Raw genomic sequence first — 27,385 nt, 5'->3', positions numbered from 1 at the left:
AGGTGGAAGAAAGTCTAACGTTCTCTGCCATGTATCAGGATACATGAATCCCTTACCCATGTTCTCTAATGCCTTTAAGCCTAAGACAAATGCAACAGAAAATTCAGTCCAGAATCTTTTCATTACTAATGGTTAAAGCCAAGTTACTGTTTTGGGGGGAGTGGATAGAATATATAGATCAACCAGGGTTATCCATTTCTCACCCTTGGAATGGGAATGTATGGGCCTGAGAGGTGGCATTTCTGCAAAGAAAATCAGGGTGTTAGGAGCAAAGAGGAAGAATGGCAACAAGAATGAGGCACCATGCTTTAACAATAATGCTGGTTCTCTAATTGATTTTAGGGATTTATCGATGAAGGTATATGCTAAGAAAGCCCAAAATACAGAAAGTCTAAAATAAAGGTTTCAGCATTCATATTATAGGATGAGTTTTTGCCATTGTAGATGATGCTTTAAAGAGACTTAAATCTGGGGCGCCTGGGTGGCTCAGTCGGTTAAGTATCTGCCTTTGGCTCAGGTCATGATTCTGGGGTTCTGGATCAAGCCCTGCTTTGGGCTCCCTACTCAGCAGGAAATCTGCTTCTCCCTAATATCTTTAAAAAAAAATATTTTTTAAAGAGATGTAAATCCATTTCTATGTATAGAACTATTAGGTTCGGGGTGACTTGAAATTTGTTAACTTCCATTTCTACTAGTGACTGATACTAACTAGTAAGGAGGGCAAGCAATACACATGAGTTTATAAAGGATCTCTTGAATTTAGTATTCAATTAAAATCACATTAATAAAATTTGCTGTAGACTAATTTTGTCTTCCAGGGACCCTGGGCTAGACTGGTGGACAACAATGTCAAGTTCTTTAAGCCTGGATACCTCCTCAGGTACTGAGCGTCCCTGAAATTCTTGAGATGCTTGCGCATCAGCTTTGTCATCGTTGACTGTGATTGTCAATCACTGCTATCCTTTGGTTTCAATTATAAATTGCTGCTAACATCAGCTTCAGGATTTTGAGTTATGATTGGGGGTAAGTTGTTTGGCTGACTGTCCATGTGTAGCCAAAACATCTTTGCATCAGAAATATTTGGGCCTAAAATTTTTAATAGCTTTACCAAGGTGAGTTTGTAAAACTTTTAAAAATGACTGAAGAAAACAAATGAGGTGATTCAAACACTTTTTGAAGTAGGCAGTCTCCATTTTCAAGGGTCCAGGGAACTGCAAAATGCGGTAGAAGGCAAGAAGCTTTCATAGGATGAAGAATAAGGAACAAGTAAGTATCAGAGCCCTGAGCTGGCTTGGCACGTAGGGAGTGGCTGACTGGATATATTGGGTTTCTGGCTGAGTGGAACATTTGTAGGGACCCAGACATGAGGTTTTGGTTTGCTGATGAGGCACACACCCTGAGCAGAGCGCTTGCATCTTGGACCTAGAAATGTATTTCAGTAGCCTTCTGCCCCTATTTTTGATCATCGTCTTGACCATTCAAGAAGTTTGATAAAAAATAATGTGACTCTGTTACCACCGGCTCTTCAGGTCTCAGTGTAGTATTCAGAAAAGATGTCAGGCTTGTCTTCTTGGGGCTGGTAATGTTCTTGCATTCTCTTTTGTTCTGTGCGGACAGATGATCTGTTAGCTAGTCAGTGGTTGCTCACATGCATTTAAAACTTCTGAGAGAACACAGCATATTAGGGAGACACTAATTCTTACCAACATCATGCCTATGGTTTGCAGAATGCTCCAGGGTCAAGGGTTCTATTGATGTGGGGTGGCAAGCGAACAGTCAAGAAAAAATTTTTGAGATGATTTTTGGTGCAAAAAGGTGTTTTTATTATAGCAGGACCTGTGTGCAAAAAGAGGTATCCTTTTGCTGGGAGTTACATGCCCAGTGCTTAAGGGGGAGGGGATGTGCAGGCGGTGTTAGATCATCCAAGTCTTTGAATTTCTATCTGTGAAACTACTTCCACAAGATTTCTCTGGTGCTCCGTGTTAACTGTCGGTGAGATAATACAGGCAATCATGAGACCCTTTAAGAATGTAGCAACTAGTACATATTTGATCCTTATCAAAACCATGCAGGCTATAGGTCAGTCTTGTGGGCTAAAGGTGAGCATTTTTCTGCTGCTTATGCTCATCACTATGTCCCAAACCAACTAGAAATCAAGGAATGATCTCATAGAGGGGGCTGTTTCTTAAAGCCAGTTGGCCTGCTAATGTATTCCATCTCATTGTCTACTTCCCTAGAAGTGTTTATCCAGTGAGGCACTGGAAATTGGGGAGAAGTTTGTGACAAGTATAAAGAATTACAAAATCACCAGCCTCCCAACAAATCCAGTAGTTGGTTGGAGGTTGTATTACCCTCCTTTGTAATGGCCTGAGGTGTGTATATATGTACATATATATGTATTATATGTAAATAATAGTATCCTCCTTGCTGACCAGGATGAAGCAAAAGGTAGACAAAAGAATCAAAGACCTTCGTGGTATAACAATCGGAAAAAGGATGGTCAGAGAGGGAGGGAGGAATAGTTCTTGGTGTGGTGTCCTGGGAGGAAGCACTTTGTCTCAATGTCTGCTTTTCTTCCTAGTCAATTTGATTTTGAATCTAAGGTGTTTACATAGGACCAGACGCCAGATGGAATCTTCCTTAGTTGTGGAATATGTACCCAAGGTTTAACCCTTTGAAATTTGGTAGCAGTGTCCATGGTCAAGAGTATTTGGTAGGGCCCTTTCCATGAATCTCACTTTTGCAAAAAATACTAGAGTAAAACAATAATATTGTTAATGACTATTCATTATAATGGAATTGTTATTTCTGTGATAAAACATTTTAAAATAACAGGAATTATGACTGGTAACATATCAGTACATATCAGATTTTTAGGAATTTAATGTGATTTCTGAAACATTTACAGTAATAACATATACCCATACAGATATAGCCCAAGGTTAACATAACTTATTTGACAATGTTTTCTGTATAATTTAACATAAATAAGCCTAATTAGGCTTAACATTTGTTCTGTCTCCTTACTAGAAAAAAATCTTTTGAGATGTGCTAGGGACCCTCTAGAAAATGTCTGTTAGTTCAAAGTCAAAAAGACTTCATCTTTGTCGAAGATACCCATTTAACCAGTGACTTAAAAGGCAAATATCAGAAAGTTACATAGTTATTTTTTAAAAACCTTAGTTCTTGTATTAATGAAAAGACTGGGTTAAATACTTGAAAACCTGTTAAAGACAACATGAAGCAGGGTCAGTTATTTTGGTAAGACACAAATTCTTTCATCTGCCTAGAAAGCAAAGAAAAATGTTTGTTTACACTAAGAAAACTGTCCTTTGAACAGAAAACCAAATTCTGATTTTGTACCAGTGTACTTTTGAGATCAAAACTCATTTTTTAAAAACCTAACAGACTGAGCCACCCCTATTTAAGCGTCTGCCTTCAGCTCAGGATCTAGGTTCCTTGCTCAGCAGGGAACACCCTACCCTCTGTTTGTGCTCTAAGTAAGTAAATTCTTGGGGGGGGGGGGCGGCGGAAATTATATCCATGACAGTCTTAGCCTTTTCCACAGATCAACAGCTTTTTTAATATTCATTCAGGTTTTGCCCCCTTTTTTTCCCCCTCTTATTCTGGAACAATCCATTGTTTCTCTTTGGGCAAATTATTTTTCCTTTAATAAAGGAAAAATCTCCTTATCTGATAACTTTTCTTACCCAAAACACATCCTACTCTTATTGCAGAGATGTTTCATTTATGTATGTTATTTAGAATTATTAGCCCCTTAGAATTATTAATCCTTTAACAGTAAGCAGTTGGGGACTGTTATGCTAGCATTTTGTGGATTGGCAAATATATAATTTCTACAAGTATATTCCTCATAGGAAATTTTTCAGTATGGCACAAAACATGTTTACTAATACACCAAAGTATTTTTCTTTCCTCTGTAAAAGGAAGCCAAACATGGATAAACTTAAGGTCTCCGTATTTTATCTTACTTGTAAATGATCTAGATATTCAGTGAATTTCCATCATTTAATTTACATCAGTATAACTTTAAGGTTTCAGGTCACACAAAAATTTTTGGAAACAGTTTTTAAAGAAACCTACCATCAAGCATAATTACTGTTGAAAAGATTATTTGTAAACTTTTTATTCTTTAGATTACTCATGAGACATTTAAACCGCTAACCATTACCTTATTTGACTTTCAGTAAACCCTAGGGAGAATAAAAGTCCTATGTCTATATTATATTTAATACTGATAACTCTAAAGACCTGCCTGTTTTAATTAAGCCAAGAAACTTAAAATAGCTTTATTTTTTTTTTAATGATTTTTTATTATATTATGTTAGTCACCATACAGTACATCCCTGGTTTCCGATGTAAGGCTCGGTGATTCATTAGTTGTGTATAACACCCAGTGCACCATGCAATACGTGCCCTCCTTACTACCCATCACCGGTCTATCCCATTCCCCCACCCCCCTCCCCTCTGAGGCCCTCAGTTTGTTTCTCATAGTCCATAGTCTCTCATGTTTCATTCCCCCTTCTGATTACCCCCCCTTTCTTTATCCCTTTCTTCCCCTACCGATCATCCTAGTTCTTATGTTCCATAGATGAGAGAAATCATATGACAATTGTCTTTCTCTGCTTGACTTATTTCACTTAGCATTATCTCCTCCAGTGCCGTCCATGTTGTAGCAAATGTTGAGAACTCGTTCTTTCTGATAGCTGAGTAATATTCCATTGTATATATGGACCACAACTTCTTAATCCAGTCATCTGTTGAAGGGCATCTCGGCTCCTTCCACAATTTAGCTATTGTGGACAATGCTGCTATGAACATTGGGGTGCATATGGCCCTTCTCTTCACTACGTCTGTATCTTTGGGGTAAACACCCAGTAGTGCAATGGCTGGATCATAGGGTAGCTCAATTTCTAACTTTTTAAGGGACCTCCACACTTTTCCAGAGTGGCTGTACCAACTTGCATTCCCACCAACAATGTAGGAGGGATCCCCTTTCTCCACATCCTCTCCAACAATTGTTTCTTGCCTTGTCTATTTTTGCCATTCTAACTGGCGTAAGGTGGTATCTCAGTGTGGTTTTGATTTGAATTTCCTTGATGGCTAATGATTTTGAACATTTTTTCATGTGTCTGTTAGCCATTTGTATGTCTTCATTGGAAAAGTGTCTGTTCATATCTTCTGCCCATTTTTTGATTTGTTTGTTTCTCGTGTATTGAGTTTGAGAAGTTCTTTGGGTACCAGTCCTTTATCTGTAGTGTCATTTGCAAATATATTCTCCCATTCCGTGGGCTGCCTCTTAGTTCTTCTGTTTCCTTGGCTGTGCAGAAACTTTTAATCTTGATGAAGTCCCATAAATTCATTTTATCTTTTGTTTCTCTTGCCTTTGGAGATGTGTCATGAAAAAGGTTGCTTTGGCCGACGTCGTAGAGGTTGCTTAGCTTTATTTTTTAAACCAAAGATTATCTTAGATCACTTGAACTTGAAAGACATTTGAGTTAGTTTCTATATTTCTGAGAGTATACTTGATTTACATAAACATGTGTTTGTCTTTAAGCCACTTAAATAGAGCTCTTTACAAATTAATTTTGGCAATACCATCTGAAGGTAGAAAAAAATCCTGTCTATAACATACATAAACATACAGATGCAAACAGGTATCTTAAAGCTTTTGTTTTAAAATTTTAGCCATAAGATGGATACAATAATATATTAAACTCACTAGTTTGTCAAGAAGAACTGGATCCAGATTGTTTCTGGCAGATAAAATATCTGCTCAGATGGCTCAAATTTCTTACTAAAGTTTGTGGAGAAGGCTTAAAAAATTTTCACTTACCTGATTTCTAAATAGCCTTAAAGTAACAATTGCCTCCCCAGGTTTGCATTCCAAAAAAATGGCCCTTAATGGTTCCTAGAAAAGACTGGTTATAACATTCACATCTCAAAGGCACAGAAAAAGAATGCAAGTTCCTCCAAGAAGAATCTTTGTTTCCCAAGTCCAGAATTTTTATAATACCTGCAAGCCTTTTGAGATGAATAGGGGAGGTAAGAAGGACCGGTGGCCTTTTTCTGTTCTTGTAAAGACTCAATTTGTAAGACAAGGACATTTGTTTTTTTAATTCCTCAAAAGAATTGGGTTGCACCCTGAATGATACCAAGGGGCTGACCCACCCATCCAACTACTTTATCTGCAATTTGCTTTCTTATATCTGGAGGAGTGTGTTCAACTAAGAAATCAAGAGATTCCTGTGTTATAGATTGTGTTTGGCATCCCCCCCCCCTTTGTATAAATTTCATTGTATCTTAAGGGAGAAGGCCTAAAAAGTTCTATCAGGCTCTGAATATTTGCTTGCTGTTTGGCCAACTTCTGGCCATAGGGTACCATAGAATTACTTTTTTAAAAAATCCTTGCAACTACCTTGCCAAGTTTCAGCCACCACAAACAGTAAATATTCCTGGCAATATTGCACACCCCAAAGGATTTTACCCTGCCAACATCCATAACCCCTCCCAAAGACAACCAAAAGAAAAAACAATTCCCTGAGAGCTAGCAAGACTTGGTAGGCCCCTAGCCACAAATGGGGTGCGACCCACATTTCTGTGCAACCATCTTTTGGGGCCCCCAACGTGACAGTTGAGCTGCCTACAGACACAAGAATAAACAACCTACAAGCCCCAGCAGACAAAGAGTCTTAGGAAACAAAATGAGACAAGTAATTGCCATCCCTGGGAGAGAAAGGATCAATAACCAATGGGTTCCCTAAAACCAAATTCCCAAGAATCTGACTTGGAAAAGGACAGTGTGTAGTTTTCCTTGACCAGGTATGACAGTGTTCTGAAAGAGCTGACTTCGGTAAGATTTCTCACTCTTCACCAGCTTCTGCCAGTTTTACAAGGATCCGTCGACAAGCTCCACTGAGTGCAGTTTAAAATCAAGTGTAGCTCTCAAGATTTGGTAAGGTTTTCCATTAATTTTAGTTTCGCCTTGGCTGTTGAAGGAATAACTGGTAGTTTATAGGAGAATTCCTCAGAGTTTCATCAACCCTAGTCTTGTGGAAGGGGGTAGAGGTCCTTCCTTTCAGAGTAGATACAGGGGCATTCAAATTTGGTAAAATCTTTGAGGACAATTTTTTCCAGTGTCCCAGTTAATTGTGGGCCAGTGTTTTCATGATGGAGCCCCTAGGATGGGGGCAACAGGAGAGACCCAGCTGTTGTCTTAGGTTTCTGGCCTTGGAACTGTTGCCATTTTAAGGCCACTAACTTCTAGGACCTTTGGCCTGGGCCTTGTGGTCTCTTCAGAGTGGAAAGGCAATGCAGGCAATGGATGAGTGGACTGTGATGACTCAAAGGAAGGTAAGAGGGGAGTTGAAGGTGTCCCATGATCTTACAGTCTTGTTTCAGGTATCTCTTGTGTCTTAAACTTTATTAGCCTTTTGCACTGAATCAAACTATTTTGGAATTTTGAAATCTCTTAGAAACTTCTACATACCAATTAAAATAGGGACACCCCCCCCCCCCGCGTCCCCCGGTTGTTGATTTGCAAACCCTGACTTCTACGTGCGCTTCTTGCCAGTAGATACAGCTTCCAAGACCACAATTCTTGGACAGGAAGTAGGCGTGCTGGAGGGGTGGGGCACTCTATTCTTTGAAACTTGAAGATCTTGTTTAAGTCTTGGGTCTCTCAGGGCTTGGGGATTTTGTGACGTTTTCCGTGTACTTTGTTGCACACGATTTTTCTTGCGGTTGCTAAGTGATCGCGTCAGTCTACCTTGTTCTGTGACCGTTTCCTTGCAGCGGGGTCTTAGATTTAGGTGGCAACCCGTGCTCAGCAACTTTGCATCTTTGGATTCCAAGGTTCCAGTTAGCAATGGCTCGTAATAGTCCAACTTGTGCCCATTTAGATTTTGTCGTGCCATGGGTTAGAGCAGTTCAAATTTCTTATTTCCCCAAGTCTCCCAGCGGTTTTGCAAAGGCTGTCCCTCAAGGCTTTAGGAGTTGCTGGCTGCTGCCACCCCTTGCAGACTCCCAGTATAATTGCTGTGGTTCCTTTCTGGAAACTATATTTTGTGTGTGTGTATATATACATATATATATATATATATACACACATACATATATATATACATATATATACATATATATATATATACACATACATATATATATACATATATATAATGTAAAACTATATATATATGTAGTTATATATAACTGTATATATTTCTAACACATAGTTTATTTAGATCAGAGAGCTGCACAGGAGAGAGCGAAGCTCAAAGCCTAGAGTAACTTACCCACGGCCCTTGGTTTTGATGAGCGGAACAGTGAACTCAAAGGGTTCAGCAGGCTTCTTGCCTGTGTGTCTTATTGTTCCACAGGCCATTAGCAGTCTGCTTCAGGTGCTCATCCTTGTTGACAAAACCAGTTAAATGACTTAGGTGACCCAAACAAACCTTATTTGACACTTTATGGAGCAGGCAATGTCCATTCCCAAGAGTCCAGAGAACTGCAAGCTGGGGCAGAAGGCAGGAAGCTTTTATAGGATAAAAAATAAGAGGCCCGAGTTGGCTTGGTGATTGGCACACTGAACACACTCTTTCTGGCCCAGTGGAACATTTACAGGGACATGAAGGTTATTTCAGTTTGCTGGAGCACCTGGGTGGCTCAGTCAGTTAAGTGTCTGACTCCTGATTCCGGCTCAGGTCATGATCTCAGAGTGAGGTGAGCCCTGCATTGGGTTTTGCAGGGAGTCTGCTTGAGATTCCCTCTCTCTCTGCCCCCAGCTCTTGCACTCTCTAAAAATAAATTTCAGTTTGCTGATAAGGCATTCTGGACAGGAGCTATTCCCTCTTGGGCCTAAAAATTTATTTCAACAAAACTGTGGCCTGTTAGCCAAATTTAACCTCTGGCCTCCTTTCATACAGTCTAAGAGATAGTGTTTTTTTACATTTTTTTAGGCGGAAAGGGTGGTGGAGGTGTGGGATAGAGACCGTATTTAGCTCACAAAGTGAAATATTTACTGTCTGGCCCTTTACAGAGAAAGTTCCCTGACTTTTTAAGCCATTTGCACCTCTGGTTCAAATACGAATGATTTGCACCCGTATTGAAGCAGACATCTAAACCCTCTCATACACAGAGTTTCCTAATACCTAATACTTAATTGTAGTTGCAGTGAGTTCTTTTTCCACTGCAAAGTGCGGATGGGAGGAGTAGATGAACAAGCTGTGGGGTACCCAGTTTTAGAGGTGTTCACAGTAAGCCTAAATAGCAATAAAAGACTACATCTCAATGTAAAAGCCTTAGGTATTTTTTTTTCTACACCACACCTATCCTAGCAGAGTGGTACGCACAGGTGTGATGTCCTACGTGCAGACAGTTGCTCAACAAAGGGTAGGTAAGTAATTGCATCATGTAGGCAAGCTTGCTGCACTCTAATTTTTTATCACATCATGGGACTCAAAGTAATAAAATTAGAATAAAAACAGGATCTGGGAAGATTTGTTTATTCCCAGCTTTTTTGTGATTATAAGATTCATGCTAATTTAAGCATACTTTATAAATAAGCAATTTTCATCAATATGGAGGCCACAATTTAAATAAATGCAAATTTTAATTGTGAATTTGACAGTTTTGAAAGGCTTAATGATACAACCCCAAGTTCATGCCTTAGCTACCAAATTTCAGGCCAACTTTTGCTACAAACCTCATGGAAAAATACCAAGTACATATGCATTTTCTCTAAGAAACTCTTACCAGACTTGATGTCAAATGAGAAAAGCTACCTTTCCCCTACCCATCTCCCATAGAAACCTTTCTAATCTTCATATTTTTATAGAAGTTCTCTATAGTCTCCCAAGAACGACATCAATATAAAGTTTACCCACCTCTTTCTCATGTGCCTTATTTTTCAAAAATACATCATCAGTTTCTTAATTACCAAGTAATATATAGAAATTAAGCCAAATTTTAAAAAATGTGCCGCAGCTCTTTGTAAAGATAAAATGCATTTTTCTTCTCTGGTAGACATTGGTTTACAGGTCTTCATTTAATTTGCTGGAATAAGAAGTGATTGAGTAGATCAATACATTTAATAAAAAGAAAGTCTCTCTATTCATCCTCAGTGTCTGGCACTCGAAACTAGTAATAGAAGATTTCTTAATAAACTTGTAAGGAATTAAGACCGTAGCATTTACCCTGTGTACCTGACAATGGCAATGGTAGCTTTATAGTTAATTCTAGTGTGATAAAGACATCATTCAGAAAAATCACACTACAAATATCTTCCTTCAGGAACTGAGCCAAGATTTAGTGAATACTTCACTACTTTACTTTAGTTTCAGTGCTGCTCAAAGTTACATGTAAGCAAAAATGGATACCTTTTTTTTTTTATTATTGGAACCCCTTAAACAAATACCATTGTGTTAGCACACACCTGGATGTCACATCTGCTTCAAAGTTTTCATGCTCCAAGTTCATTTCCTTTGGTAGTTGAGAATACTTAAGAAATTTCCGTATCACTTACCTGCAGGGCCCGTCCTTTTGTCTCAATGGGGAGAGTAAATGCAGAAATGGCACATACAACACAGACCGATGAGAAAAGACACAGGGCCCCCAGGAATGATGCACTCATAAGAACCTGCAAGTCACAAGGAATGACTCAATCTATTGTGCCCCAGTCACTTCTAAAAGGATTTTTATGTCAAAGGTGAAATCATCTCTCTGCACACATGAATGAATGTCCTTTGCAGCCATTCTGTAAATTGTGCGTTCCTGACAGTTTAGGTCCATTACATGGGTGCAGCTACTGTAGGCATTTTGTAGACCCTGTGAGTTAGGACTGACATTAACACGTACTGGCCAGGTCAGACCTCTCTGGGCTACCACTCCTTGGGTATCCAGAGCAAACCAGTATCTAGGCAAGGTAAGAGATCTGGTTTTCCTGCACTTTCACACCAGTTTCGTTTGCTCAACTTCTGAATCTCATTTTATGCAGGACTCCCTCTGTCAGATATCCACTTGTCCCCCTTCAGTTCTGACAGGATGAATTAGGAGGAAGGTTTTTTGGGAGTTTTTTTTTTTTTTTTGGAGATACAATCTAATGGTCTCTTAAAAGATAACCCACCTTATCTGTGTTCACGATGCTTCATGTGTGACAGTACTTTGTTTGGTGTCCACATTCAGAGTGGATTTCTGCCAGTTTATATACAACCTTTGGCCAAGACCATGCTCTGGGTAAACAGAGTGACTAAGGAAGAGCAAGGCTCTCTACAGTCACAGAATACTGCAATTTGGACAGACCTAGAAATTATCGGGTCTGGTCCAACCTAATGTTACAAATGAGCCTAAAGTAAGGGCTGAGTGATTACTTGTAGATCCCTCACACAATCTAGTGCTATTAAAACCACTTAGGTTCCCCTAAGATACACAGTTTGAGAGCCCATCCTGTGTATAAGGCCTGTTGCCCTCCAAAAGAGTAAATAATTCCACTTGCCATGCAAACAACCCATGATATCAATTTCCTAATTATTGTGTAGTTGACCTAGCAAGTATTAAGTATTATTTTCTAATTTATCTCCCAAAATAAAATAAGTTATAGTTTTCCCCAAAAAGGAATTTGGGAAACCAGTATCAGAAAAAGGAAGAAGTAGGAACCAAAAGAGACCAGGCAGTTGAACCATGACCACAGCATGCCATAGTTAAACATGTGTCTAGATACATCTACCAATCCTGCCTTTTCTGTCCTTTAAAACCATGATTCACACCACCCCCAGCCACAAATTCTAAGCTATTCCTACCTATCCTTTACAACAGATTTAAAGTCCTAGGTGGTGTGAGACCTGATGGTTTCAGTTTAGATTAGTTACATAACTGCTCTAATATCTAGGATCAGAGAGAGCAACTGCTGCCCCCCCCCTTTTTTTTTTTGGCTTCCCTATGGAGATACCGAGCCAGCTTCATAGCAGGGACTCTAGAAATGCAGTAGATGTTATGGGATATTCTTCCAGTAAGTTCCTTTCTGTCTAAGTTAACCAAAGTCAATTTCTATTGTTTGTAAGGAAGAACTCTATTGCCTGATTATAAAAATCATCTGAGAATTTTGTTACAACGTAGATTCCCAGGCCCTTCTTTGATTCACTGTATTCAGAAGATTGATCTGTTTCTCTCTACTTCTAAAAATCAGCCCAGACCAGGGACAAAGAGGGGCATTACACAACAATAAAAGGCTTAGCCACCCAGACACAATAATTCTCAAGGTTTACAAAGCTTCAAAATATATTCAGTAAAAACAAAGAAGATCTAGATAATTCCACATACAGTCGGAGACTTCAGTACCCCTCTCTCAATAATTGATAGAAGAACTTTATATGCCATCAACCAATAGGCTCTAATGGACATTTATAGAACACGTTACCCAACAGCAGCAGAATATATGTTCATCTCTACTGCCCATGGAACATTCACCAAGACAGACCATGTTCTGGGGGCATAAAATGAGCCTTAAAAGGCACCTAGGGGTGCCTGGCTACCTCAGTCAGTAGAGCATGTGACTCTTGATCTCAGGGTTACAAGTCGAGCCCCACGTTGGGTGTACAGATTACTTAAATCTTTAAAAAATATATTTAAAATCCTAGAATGTGTTCTAAAAGAATATCAAACTAGAAATAACAGATAAAAACAATGAAAATACAGAACATTAAATGTGTGGGACACAGCTGATAGGGACAAAAATTAAATAGGAATAACAAGAAATGTATAAGATGTATAAAGAAAATTATAACTAAAGAATATGTGAAATTGAATAAGTCTATTTAGTTCTTAGAAAAATGTATTGTGAAAGTATATTTCTCAAAATAGTCTGTAGTTCTATTGGATTCTCGATCAAAATCCCAGTGGGATTTTTGAGTCAATTTTGGGGGGAAAAACTGATTCTAAGGTTAATTTGAAAGAACTAATGTAAGAAAAATCAGGGAATTTCTGGAAATGTGCAGGTGAGAGAATCTGAGGGAAGTTATTAGCCTAAGTGGCAGTAAAGTTCTAATCATTAGCAGTGTGATGCTGTTGCCAAAATAGATCTGTAAAACAGTGAATCGCAAACTAGATCTAAGTATGGAAATTGGGCTCATGATAACAGTGGCATGGAAAATGGACTGAGAGGAGCCAGACAAAAGGGTGATTGATGGCTTGGGAACAAACAGCTAGGCAGTGTTTTCTTGCTTTTTAAAGCTGAATTCTTACCTCAGGCCTTAAGCATAAACAAATTGTGAAAAGATCAAAGAATTTAATGTTTTAGATGAAACACAGAAAGCCTTTGAACTTGCAATGTCTTATTTTTAGAAATAATGGATGCATGAATGATGAAGGTGAGTAAGCATGACACAAAACACTAAATTCTTAAGTGAAAATGGGAAATTGATGACATAATAATTTTAAATTTTGAATGCCAAAAAATTTGATAGTAAAATCAAAAGACAAACCACAAACATTGAAAAAAATCTATAATAATGGCTAATGGCCTGTAGGAGAGTTGCTAATCAATAAATAAGCAATTTGCCAAAAAAAAAAAAAAAATACAAATGTATAATAAACAGATGAAAGATGTTCAGCTTTAATAATGAACAAAGTACAAATTAAGATACAGTTTATTATCTACCATATCAAAAAAGACTAAAAACAAAAAGGTTACCATCCTTTTTGATGAAGAAGTTAAGAACACAGATGCTTGCTTAAGCATATGGGCACCTGGCTTTTGCAGTCAGTTAAAGCACCTGGACCCTAGGTTTTGGCTCAGGTCATCATCTCAGTGTCATGAGATCGAGCCCCACATGGGGCTCTGAGCCCCGAGTCAGGCTCCACACTCAGCACAGAGTCTGCTTGGGATTCTCCACCTCTCCCTCTGCCTCCGCCCCTCCCCTCATGTTTGCTCACTCCCTCTCTAAAAATGAATAAATCTTTTTTAAAAAGAAGTGTTAATATGTTATATCAAGGAGTGCATATTTTTTTTAGAGAAGACAATTTGACAAGATCCATCGTAATTTAAGATACATACACGTTTGACTTAAAAATTATCCAACAGACTTTTTCTACAAAATAATGCTTTTTCACTCAGACATATTCCATAGTCATTCCCACATCTCTCTGCCCTATTGTGGGGAGGGGAGGGTTCCCTAACCACCCTAGTTAGCAGAGCACCCCCATCACTATCTCTCCTCTGTTTTCTATGTTTAGATAGCATTAATTATACTAACATATTAGTAAGCCATTTGTCCCTTGTCCATTCTCCCCTGGAATGTAACTTCAAAGAATGTGGGACCTTGATTTGTACGTTATAACATGAAAGATCTCAGTGCTATTGAATGGCGAATATAGTTGCCCATGTACAAAGGTGTAGTGTGCATGATGGTCTGTGTCCCATTGTTTGTAAAAGCAGAACACAGAAATGATTTATTCATCTACCAAGTAACAGCTAATTATGGCACATCCATGCAATGGAAATCCGTGCACTTACTTGAAAGAATGAGGTTAATGTACATGTACGAACATAAAAAGATGATTAATATGAAAGCAGTTGCAATATGTAGATATGTGTGGATAGATGGACAGTTTGTGTGTTTAATACAGGCCTAGCTACATGTATACTCACACAGATGTACATAAGTAGTATAAAGAGTCGGACTCCATTTGATGACGCTGCCAGCCAGCCCTTAAGCCTCACCCTTCCCTCCTCTTCTGCCCCAACTTCTGAACTGGTAAGAGAGCCTGGGTGCCAACAAAACATCCAAATGACACGAGTGGCTGCCCTAGCGTGGGAACCCTCACCCCGGCCACAATAAAACTCAGCCAATCTCCTTGCCTTGCCCTCAAGGTCAACTAGGATCTGCTTGAGAGGGCTGTCCTCTCCCAGGGACCTCAACTATGTAATTAAGTAAAAACCTTCTCATACCCCGTTGATGTGTGCATCTATCAGTCCGGACTTAACGATGCGAATATGCGGGTGAGGGTTGGGGGGGGCACTCCATCCTTCTCCACAGGTGACTACAACGTGGATACAGATAGATGTAGATAGATAACACACATTCATGGAAGTATGTGTATCTACATATATACATGCATCTATATAATAAACATATTACTGGTACATACATACCCAGAGAGACATACATAGAAAAGCATCTGGAAGAATATGCCCCAAACTATTAAGACATACAGTGGTTAGTTCTGGTGATAAAGAATTTTCACTTTCTCGGTTATGCATTTCTGTATTTGGAATTATATAACAAGCATATTTTGATCTTTAGAAAAATATCTAGGGGCACCTGGGTGGCTCAGTCAGTTAAGCATGTCCCTTCGGCTGAGGTCATGATCCCAGGGTCCTGGGATGGAGCCCCACAGTGGGCTCCCTGCTCAGCGGGGAGTCTGTTTCCCTCTGCCCCTCCCCCTGCTGTACACTCTCCCCCCTCCCTCTCTCTCTCAAAATCTTTTAAAAATATATATATTTAAAAATGACTATAAGCCTTGTTAGAAAAACCCCAAACTATACTTCCGACGCAAGAACTACCTGAGAAACTAGTGTTAAAAAATTAATAAAAGCAAGCCTAAATGAATAAGTTGCAAATCAGAAACAAATGGACTTGATAAATTATGAATTATAGTGGAAATACATAAATGTATGGAATTAAGAATGTAAAAGAGGAAATAATCACTAAAACAAAATGAAAAAAACCAGAGGATACTCCGAGTTCTGTAACAATAAATTTGCATAAATATTCAATAAAAATGTTTCCTGACATTTACTCAAGAGAAGATTTTTAAAAAACCAAGAGAACCAAAACACCAGAATAACATGGTGGCCAAAAAATGCATCCTCGAAAGTGAAGAATTCAGGGAAAGAAAAGCTTCCAATTTCTTTTTTATGAAACCAGGATGACAGTGACTGCAAAACTTAACAAAAATAAAATACATACACACAAAACCCCAACTGCCCTCACGTGTGAGTGTTGATTCAAAAATTATAAATAAAATACCGGTATATAAAACCTAATGGTTCACTAACAAAGTAACACACTGTGGCTAACCAGCCCCTCACTGCTGTCACCTGCACCATGGCTGGGAGGTTTTCCTTGCCCACTCCTATTCCCTCTTGCATTCACTCTGCCAGCTGTTTCCCAACTAATCTCTTGCATGTGCAATTGTTAGCATCTGCTTTTTCAAGGACTCAAACTGACTCAAGCTATTTCAGTAAAATAGTTAGATACAAAATCAAGATAAAAAAATTCAGAGGTGCCTAGCTGGCTCAGAAGAGTGTGTGACTCTTGATCTTGGGGTCATGAGTTCCAAGTCCTACACCGGGTGTAGAGATTACTTAAAAAATAAATTCATTTTCTATCTAGGGGGGAAAAAAAGCATTCACCAAATGTTTTGATGCCCACTACATGCCAGGTACTGGAGAAGGAGAAATAGAAAAATTAGCAAAACATGCCCATGTCCTTGTCCTCACAGGGCTTCAAGTACTGGAAGAGAGATTTTTGAATACCCTGGCACACAAACCAGCAACTACAGTCTGGTAATCAACATGAAGGAAAAGTTCAACGTGGCACAAGAGCTCACACCAAGGAGACTGGGCTTAGTTTAAGGCATCAGGAGGACTTCCCTGAGCAGAGAATTAATCATAGCTAACTGGAGATGGAGACGGGGTCAAAGGGGAGAGGGTTTCCAGTCCAAGGGAAAAGCAAGTGAGAGAATCCCAGAAGGAAGTACCTGGGGTAATCAACTACAAGAACCAGGCTGCTTATAACACATAAACGGGTAAGAGCACAAGGTGGGAGCCTCATTGCTGGAGCCCTACAAACCAAGTTGAGAATTAGGGTTTTCACCTACAAGGAAGGGCAAGGGCAAGACAACCGAGGATTATAAGCATGACAACAACATAGATCTGCATGGATACAGGGAGGAGGAGAAGTCGAAGGAGAATAAGAGCTTGCCGAAGCAAAGTCGTCAGGATGTTCTCCTGACAGCCCAGTGAGAGGCAAGGGTAAATTGAACCAGAGTGGTGCCAGTGGTGAGAAAGGAGGGGAGGTGAATGATGCAGGACCTACACTTAAATCCGTGTGGTTGGGGACTGAATAGGATGAGGAGGGAGAAGAGTGGAGGACAACCCTAGGTTGGATAGTGATGCCATTCACTGATGGGAACTGTGCAAGAGGAATGGGTCCGGGGAAAGCACAATATTGAACATGTTGAATTTAAGATGATTTTGAGACATTTGAGTGGAAATGCCAAGGAGGTAACTAGACACATGAATCTGGAACTAAATAAGGCCTAGTCCAGAGATACAAAGTTGAGAGTTGTGAGCATATGATGGGTAATTAAAATCATAAAAATGGATGAAATCACCTACATGAAGACTAACGTATAAAAAAATGAGAGTCTAAAATTGAGCACTAAGAATCCCCAACAATAGAAAAAAAGGAGAGGAAGATAAACCCCAAGGAGATGGAGAAGGAACAGCCAGAGATGCAGGAGGAAACCCACAAGTAAGCCAGGTGACGGATGCCCCGGGGAGGTGATAGGAAGTGAGGACATGACCACCAGTCCTTACAGTAAGGGAGAGGTCGACATGAGAGATTAAAACAAGGTTTAGATGTAGAGGCATGGAGGTCCTCAGAGATGCCATCAAGCATCATTTTGATGGAGGGGGGATGGCTGCATCTAGGTTTGGGGGGTGGAGGAGTCAGCTGGGGGGAAGAAGTGAGGACGTGTGGGGAAGGAACCTGGTTAAGTAGTTGGGCTGGGAAGAAGAAAGGAAAGTCAAAGGGGGTGAGTTTACCACTTGTAAGCTATGGAATCTTAAGCACATGAAAATGTTGACTGTAAGGGTTCCACCTGGAAGGATGGATTGAAATCACAAGACAAATGTGATTATAAATCTGAAAAACTCAAAAGGCTCAGATGAAAAACCATCAGGAATGAGGAATGAGTTCGATAAGCTGGATGGCTGTTGGCAAATCAACAGCCCAACACTCACTAGCCTTTCCAAATACAGCTCACTCAGACTGTGAGACTAGAATTTATAATGAAAAAAAAAAAAATCTATTCACAACAACAATGAAAAGCCTTAAAATGCCTAAGAATAGACTTAACAACATACTCAGGATCTCTTAGAAGAAAACAGTAAAATGTCAGCAAAGAGCACAGAACACACATCGAACAATTGGAGACAAACTCTGCTCGTAGGAAGATAATACTAGGAAAAAAAGTCACCTTTTCCTAAATAAACGGACACAATGAATTAATAATTAAAATCTTAATAGGATTGGGGCAGACAGACGGGAGGCTCTGAGGCTTATCTGAGAAAGAAGAACAATGAGGTGGGGCTTAGGCAGCCAGTTTTGAAAATGTACTATAAATATCATTCAACTAAAGAGAAAAATATGACAATGACGAAACCAGACAGATCAATGGACTAAAATAGCGAGGCTAGAAATAGACCAAGTAATTGTGGAAATGTGTAAACACATTTCTAACCCAGGAATAAAAAATGGGTTATTAAATCAAGTGTGTAGGGACCACTGGCCCATCAGTTAAGAAATCACATTAGGCTTTCTACTTCAGTATTCCAACGGCCTGGAAGAGGACAGATCAGAGATTTCTGGGTCAGAATCTGGGATGCATTAACTTCGTGAAGGTTAAGTTGTATACTTGGGATTTTTATGCTTCTTTATGTTATACTTCAATAAAACGCTGGTATATCCTCTCCCCCCAAAAAAGAGAAGGCCACAAAGGACTGAAGAGGGAGGTGTATTTCCATAATCTGAATCAGACCTCAGAAATTGTAAAGAGAACATTGATAAACATGAGTGTCTATGGACTTACAGTTTCTGTACAAAGCAAGGAGAACAGAAACAGTGAAAGATGGAAAATTGGGGGAATATTTGCAATATGTCAGAAAAATGGTTGAAATCCTGTATACATACGAAGGATTCTCACAAATCAGTGTTTTAAAGACTGAATTGAAAAATGGGAAGGACCCTGAATGGACACACTAAAAAAGATAAAATACCCAATTAAAATGTGAAAAGAACATTCAGTTTCATTACTCACCAAAGAAAGACTAATGACAATGACAAAGAGAGAGCATTTGTTGCCAGTGAGATTTGCAAATACAACAAAGACTAACAAAACCAGTTGACAAATATGTGAAGCAGCAGGACCTTCCTCGCTGGTACAACCTTCCCAAAAAGAGTATTAGCACAATGTGTCAAAATGGAAAATGAGCAGACCCCTTGACCTCCCTACCAATCCAATTTCTGGGAATTTATCCTAAAGAGATAATTGCATAGTTGGATAAAAATGTAAGTGCAAGGATGCTCATTACTGTTATTTATGATAGAAAAATATCAAGTAGTCTAGACATTTAATACAAAACTGACAAAGTAACTGAAAAGTTACTTTGGAGTATACATACAAGGATGTATTTTTCAGCATGAATGGAGGGCTTGACTTTTATTGATAGGAAAAACGTCTGCAGCGTATTGTTGCATGAGGAAAGCAGGCTATAAAAAGCATGAAAGTTTCTGTTCCAGGTGGCAACATAGGAGGGTCTTAAACTCACCTCCTTTCATTCACAGACTGAATCTACAGCTATATATGAAATAATTTCCTCTGAAAGAAATCCAAAAACCAGCTGAGCAACTCCTACAGATAGATAGGGCAAACAAGAAAAATCTCAAATCAAAACAGTACGAGAGGCTGAGACACAGTCTTGCCCTAAACCCCACTCCTGCTGCAGCGATCACAAGCAGGAAGGAGCTTAGCACTCCAAGCTTCTCCCTGAGGAGCTATGGGTTCGAATCCCACATCTGACACCCCAACTTCTAAGACGTGCACCTGAGAGATGAGCCCCCCCAACATCTAGCTTTGAAAACCAATGGGTTTGTATCCATGAGATCCTCACAGCCACAGAAACAGAAACAGCTCTTAAAGGGCTCACATGAACTCACTTTGCCAGCTACTACCCCTCCCAACCCCTTATATACGGCCCTCCACAGCCAGGGCCCAGTGCAGAGGCAGCCCAGTGAAACACAACACAGTCTTTTTATGAAAGAGGCCTATTTGCTTCTCTTAAAGCATTGCCCTAGTAGGGAAGCATCTGCTTGAAGACACAACTAGGAATCTACTGACATACCCTCCAAAGATGGCAGCCAGCAGGTCCCAACTCTACACTCTCCCTCAGCCTTGCTCCAGGTATCTGGTATCTCCAAGCAAGGAACTTGTGCATATGTCTGATGCCCTAGTTTTTGTGGCTACTACCACGGGGACACCTCCTGATCACCTGGCTCTGACGGCCAGCAGGGCTGACATCCCACAGGGCTGCAACAAAGAATTCTTAACCAGCTACACGGCAGGAACAGCAGTGGAGAGCCAGCAGACTGAAACTCCATCCTCCTGGAAAAGAGGGCTATTAGCTTCTCTTCACAGCTTCAGCATGAAGGTAGGCTCCTAGGGGCCAACTGTGATCCTCTCCAGATACTTCAGGGGGTGGGTGCTATCGTCTCCCTCTCCCTCTCCCTCTGGCTCACTCCAGGTCACCAGTATCTCCTGATGCTTAAACATATGTCTGCTCAGCCAGGGGAACCCCTGGATCACCTGGTTCTGGTGGCCAACAGAACAAACAAATATTCATGGGTCCCATCGGACTGCAACCAACAGAAACAGTTCTGAACTGGCTCTCTGCCCCCCGCCGCCACCCAGGGCACAGCGCAACACAGCAGACTGAAACACAATTCCAGTCTTTCTGTGAAAGAGGCCTATTCATTTGTCTTCAAGCTGTGGCCTGGTGGGCAGGCTTCTACTTCAACAAACATTTAGGGGCTGAGACAATACTCTCCAGAGATGGAGACCAGCAGACGCAAGCTTCACCCTCGCCCTGCGCCCCACTGCAAAAGTAGTAAAAGCCACTATAGCAACTTGTTCATGGATACTCAACATAAAAAGACGTTAACTGGGACACCAAAAACAGAATGTGGAGGGGAGTAAAAAATGTATAGCCTGCGAATGAGTTCAAATTTAAATTGTTATCAAATTAAACTCTTAGGTTCATTGATCTTTTCTATTGTTTTCTTAGTCTATTTCCATTTTGACCTTTGTTATTTCCTTCCTTCTACTAACTTTCTGGTATATCTGTAAGAAGACTTACATAAGCCTCATAAGCCACAAAGCAAGGACCTAGAGTAGATAGACAAAAGATAAAGAATCCAAGCCTGCGACTACAGATAATGATCAAATCACAAAGGGAGAGCAAGAGAAGAAGAAGGAACAAAGCCAGAAAACAATAAATGAAATGGCAATAAATGCATACACATCAATCATTACTTTAAATGCATGGATAAGAAAACAAGACCCCTCTGTATGTTGTCTAAAAGAGACTCATTTCAGATGTAAAGACACACACACAAACTCAAAGTGAAGGGATGGAAAAAGATATTCCATGAAAATAGAAACAAAAAGAAAGCTGTGGGACCTATATTTTATCGGACAAAATAGACTAAGAAAAAGACTATGATAAGAGACAAGGAGACATAATCACATAACAATAAAGGGATCAATCCAACAAAAGGATGTAACATTTGTAAACATTTACACACTACCTACCGTAGGAGCACCTAAATATACAAAGTAATAACAGACCAAAGGATGAAACAGACAGCAATCCAATAATAGTAGGAGACTTTAAAACCCCATTTTCAATGATGGATAGATTGTCTAGACAAAAAATCAATAAGGAAATATTGGCCTTAAATGACACATTAGACCAGATGAACTTAACATATATGCAGAAGATTCCATCCAAAAGCACAGAATACATGTTTTTCTCAAGCATACATGGAATATTCTCCAGGAGAGAGAATGCGTTAAGCCACAAAACAGGTCTTAATAAATTTAAGAAGATTGCAATCCTATCAAGCACCTTCTCCAACCCAAATAGTATAAAACTAGAAATAAATTACAAGAAGAAAATTTGAAAATTTACAAATACGTTGAGATTGAACAACACGCTACTGAACAGCCAACAGGTCAAAGAACCAATCAAAGGAGAAATTAAAAAAGTACCTTGAGACAAATGAAAATGGAAATACAACATACCAAAACTCATGGTTACAGCAAAAGCAGTTCTAAGAAGGAAGTTAATAGTGATAAATGCCTACATCAAGAAACAAGAAAGGTCTCAACTAAGAAACTTAACTTTATACCTCAAGGAACTAGAAAAAAGAACAAACCAAAGCCAACGTTAGTAGAAGGAAGGAAATAACAAAGATCAAAGTGGAAATAAATGAAACAGAAACTAAAAAGACAGGGCGCCTGGGTGGCTCAGTCGGTTAAGCATCTGCCTTCAGCTCAGGTTATGATCCCAGAGTCTTGGGATCGAGTCCAGCATTGGGCTCCCCGCTCAGCGGGGAGCCTGCTTCTCCCTCTGCCTGCCACGCCTTCTGCTTGTGCGCATGCGCACTCACACTCTCTCTGACAAATCTTAAAAAAAAAAAAAAACTATAAAGACAATAGAAAAGATCAATGAAACTAAGAGCAATTAAAAAAAATTGACAAACTTTTAGCTAGACTCACCAAGAAAAGAAGAAAGAAGGTTCAAATTAAATCAGAAATGAAAGAGGAAATGTTACAAATAAAATCTTTTTTTAAAAGGTGGGGGGGGGCGGTGCCTGCATGGCTCAGTCAGTTAAGCATCTGCCTTCAGCTCAGGTCATGATCTCAGGGTCCTGGGATCAAACCCCGAGCTGGCTTAGGGAGAAGCAGGCTCCCTGCTTCTCCCTTTCCCTCTGCTGCCACCGTGCCTGTGCTCTTTCCCTCTCTGTCAAATAAATAAATAAAATCTTAAAAAAAAAAAAGAGGAAATGTTATAATTGATACCACAGAAATACAGATGATCATGAGACTACTATGAACAATTATATGCCAACAACTTGGATAACCTAGAAGAAATGGATAAATTCCTACATACGATCTACTAAGACTGAATCATGAAGAAGTACAAATCTGAACAGACCAAATACTAGTAAGGAGATTGAATCAATAATCAAAAAATTTCCAGCAAACCAAAGTCAAGGACCAGACAACTTCACTGGTGAATTCTACCAAACATTTAAAGAATACCAATCCTTAAATTCCTTCAAGACACAGAAGAAGAGGGAACATTTCCAACTCATTTTACAAGGCCAGCATTACCCTGATACCAGAACCAGACAAGGATGTCCCCAAAAAAGAAAACAATAGGCCAATACCTCTGATGGACATAGATCCAAAAATCCTCAACAAAATATTAACAAACCAAATTCAATAATATGTTTAAAAGATCACACATTATAATCAAGTGCTACTTATGCTAGGGATGCAGGGATGGTTTAACATCCACAAGCCAATGTGATAATACTACGTTAAACAAAATGAACAATAAAAATCCTGATCATCTCAAAAGACGTATAAAAAGCATTTGACAAAATTCAACATCCATTTACGATAAACTCTCAACAAAGGGAGTAGAACAGAAACAAACTTCTACATAATAAATCCTGTATTTGACAAGCTTGCAACTAACATTATACTCAAAAGCTTTTTAGCTTTTCCTTTCAGATCAGGAATAAGACAAAAATACCAACTCTCCCCATTTTTATTCAACACAGTATTGGAAATCCTAGGCAGAGCAATTAAGCTTTAAGAAATGAAATAACAAATTTAAAATCTTTGTTGTACACCTAGGTTGATATTGAAAGTAACACTCCAAAGGCTCATGCATTTCCAAAATTCACTTGATTGGGGGGGGGGGCGGCAGGGATGGGGATCCTTAGGCATCTTTTGTTTTCAACATTAGCCTTCACAGAAATGCTTTGTAGTTATATCTAATATTTTTATTTATGTTATGTTGGTCACCATACAGTACATCCTTAGTTTTTGATGTAGTGTTCCATGATTCATTGTTTGCGTATAACACCCAGTGCTCCATGCAGTACGTGCCCTCCTTAATACCCATCACCGGCCTAGCCCAATCCCCCACCCCCCTCCCCTCTGAAACTCAGTTTGTTTCCCAGAGTCCATAGTCTCTCATGGTTCATTTCCCCCTTTCCCCCCCTTCATTTTTCCTTTCCTTCTCCTAATGTCCTCCGTGCTATTCCTTATGTTCCACATACAGGTGAAACCATATGATCATTGTCTTTTTTTTTAATAAAGATTTTATTTATTTATTTGACAGAGAGAGAGACAGGCAGCAAGAGAGGGAACACAAGTAGGGAGAGTGGGAGAGGAAGAAGCAGGCTTCCAGCAGAAAAGCCCTACGTGGGGCTCAATCTCAGAACTCCAGGATCACTCCCTGAGCCGAAGGCAGACACTTAATGACTGAGCCACCCAGGCACCCCTCTTTCTCTGCTTGACTTCTTTCACTTAGTATAATCCCCTCGAGTTCCATCCATGTCGATGCAAATGGAGGGTATTCATCCTTTCTGATGGCTAATATTCCATTGTATATGTGGACGACGTCTTCTCTATCCATTTCTCTGTTGAAGGGCATCTCAGCTCCTTCCACAGTTTGGCTATTGTGAACATTGCTGCTATGAACATTGGGGTGCATATGGCCCTTCTCTTCACTACGTCTGTATCTTTGGGGTAAATATGCAGTAGTGTAATTGCTGGGTCATAAGATACTTCCATTTTTAACTTTTTGAGGAACCTCCATACTGTTTTCCAAAGTGGCTGTACCAACTTGTATTCCCACCAACAGTGTAAGAGGGATCCCCTTTCTCCACATCCTATCCAACATTTGTTTCCTGCCTTGTCAATTTTTGCCATTCTAACTGGCATAAGGTGGTATCTCAATGTGGTTTTGATTTGAATTTCCCTGATGGCTAATGATGTTGAACATTTGTTCATGTGTCAGCCATTTGTGTGTCTTCTTTGGGGAAGTGTCTGTTCATAACTTCTGCCCATTTTTTAACTTGATCATTTGTTTCTTTGGGTGTTGAGTTTGAGAAGTTCTTTATAGATCTTGGATACCAGTCTTTTATCTGTAGTGTCATTTGCAAATTTCTTCTCCCATTCCATGGGTTGCCTCTTTGTTTTGATGACTGTTTCCTTGGCTGTGCAGAAGCTTTTTGTCTTGATGAAGTCCCAAAAGTTCATTTTTTCTTTTGTTTCTCTTGCCTTTGGAAATGTGTCATGAAAGAAGTTGCTGTGGCCGATGTCGAAGAGGTTACAGCTTATGTTCTCCTCTAGGATTTTGATGGATTCCTGTCTCACATCGAGGTCTTTCATCCATTTGGAGTTTATATTTGTGTATGGTGTGAGAGAGTGGTCAAGTTTCATTCTTCTGTATATAGCTGTCCAATTTTCCCAACACCATGTATTGAAGAGACTGTCTTTTTTCCACTGGATGTTTTTTCCTGCTTTGTCAAGGATTAGTTGACCACAGAGTCAAGGGTCCATTTCTGGAGTCTGTATTCTGTTCCATCGATCCATGTGTCTGTTTTTGTGCCAGTACCATGCTGTCTTGGTGATCATAGCTTTGTAATATAGCTTGAAATCAGGCAACATGATGGCCCCAGCTTTGTTTTTCTTTTTCAACATTTCCTGGGCCATTCAGGGTCTTTTCTGATTCCATACAAATTTTAGGATTGTTTGTTCCAGTACTTTGAAAAATGCCATTGGTATTTTGATCTGGATAGCATTGAAAGTGTAGATTGCTCTGGGCAGCATAGACATTTTAACAATGTTTATTCTTCTGATCCATGAGCATGGAATATTTTTCCATCTTTTTGTGTCTTCAATTTCTTTCATAAGTGTTATTTTCTAGAGTATAGATCCTTTACCTCTTTGGTTAGGTTTATTCCAAGGTATCTTATGGTTTTTGGTGCTATTGTAAATGGAATTGATTCCCTAATTTCTCTTTCTACAGTTACATTCCTATACACCTATAGGTGTCTAGGAAAGCGACTGATTTCTGTGCATAGATTTTGTATCCTCATATTACTGAATTGCTGCATGAGTTCTAGTAATCTGCGGGTGGAGTCTTTTGGGTTTGCCACAGTATGTCATCTGTGTTGAATAATAGTGGCTAGAGTGGGTATCCTTGTCATGTTCCTGATTTTAAGGGGAAAAGCCTTTTCCCCATTGAGGATGATATTTGCTGTGGGCTTTTCATAGATGGTTTTTATGAAATTGAGGAATATTCCCTCTATTCCTACACTCTGAAGAGTTTTAATCAGAAAGGATGCTGTATTTCGGCAAATGCTTTTTCTGCATCAATTGAGAGGACCATATCGTTCTTGTCTCTTATTAATGTGATCTACCACATTGATTTGTGGATGTTGAACCACCCTTGCAGCCCAGGAATAAATCCCGCCTGGTCATGATGGATAATCCTTTTAATGTACTGTTGGATCCTATTGCCTAGGATCTTGTTGAGAATTTTGGCGTACATATTCATCAGGGATATCGGTCTGTTATTCTCCTTTTTGATGGGGTCTTTGCCTGGTTTTGGGATCAAGGTAATGCTGGCCTCATAGAATGAGTTTGGAAGTTTTCCTTCCGTTTCTATTTTTTAAAACGGCTTCAGGAGAATAGGTATAATTTCTTCTTTGAATGTTTGGTAGAATTCCTCTGGGAATCCATCAGGCCCTGGACTCTTGTTTTTTGGGTGGTTTTTGATCACTGCTTCAATTTCCTTACTGGCTATTGGTCAGTTCAGATTGTCAATTTCTTCCCGTTTCAGTCTTGGTAGTTTTATTGTATTTTGTTCAAAATCAATTTTTATAAAATTCTAGTCAAAATATTCAATTAAAAGGGCCAGAAAAATAATCCTATGAAGCTTATAGCTAATTGATTAAAAACAATGCTTGCGGGGCACCTGGGTGGCACAGCGGTTGAGCGTTTGCCTTCGGCTCAGTGCGTGATCCCAGCGTTCTGGGTTCGAGCCCCACATCGGGCTCCTCTGCTGTGAGCCTGCTTCTTCCTCTCCCACTCCCCCTGCTTGTGTTCCCTCTCTCGCTGGCTGTCTCTATCTCTGTTAAATAAATAAATAAAATCTTAAAAAAAAAAAAACAACAAAAAAAACAATGCTTGCAAGCAGCAAGGCATACAAATTTAATCCAGAAAAGCAAGGTTAAGTTAAACTAAACAGTGAAAGCTCAAATAATACACTGGACTCAATTTTGGTAATGTACTTTGAAGCATCTTGAATTGTAGAATTATTTAGGGTTGCTATTTTTAATTGGATACATTTATATTACCCTAATGGAACACAATTGAGAACATCTGAATATTACATCTAAATGTGTGTGTGTGTGTGTGTGTGTGTGTGTGTGTGTGT

At 39.5% G+C, this 27,385-nt stretch overlaps 1 protein-coding gene across 4 annotated transcripts in view; it reads right to left on the bottom strand.

Annotated features, from left to right (window-relative positions):
• Positions 1 to 7,176: 7,176 nt before the first annotated feature.
• SVOPL (SVOP like) overlaps positions 7,177 to 27,385 on the bottom strand; it is an 84,813-nt gene continuing 64,604 nt past the window's right edge. For 2 of the 4 annotated variants that reach the window (XM_087860800.1, XM_045792562.2), the window contains one exon: positions 7,177 to 10,657. In XM_087860800.1, the coding sequence (XP_087716926.1) occupies positions 10,520 to 10,657 (138 nt within the window). In that variant the 3' untranslated portion in view covers positions 7,177 to 10,519. The remainder of the gene's footprint in view (positions 10,658 to 27,385) is intronic. The other 2 variants (XM_045792563.2, XR_015723807.1) reach the window with 2 other exon arrangements.

The sequence above is a fragment of the Ursus americanus genome, chromosome 3, assembly GCF_024610735.1.
Source record: "Ursus americanus isolate L20-20 chromosome 3, mUrsAme1.1.p, whole genome shotgun sequence".
NCBI lineage: Eukaryota > Metazoa > Chordata > Mammalia > Carnivora > Ursidae > Ursus > Ursus americanus.
The sequence above is the reverse complement of the archived record's forward strand: the minus strand, read 5'-3'. Positions and strand labels throughout refer to the sequence as shown.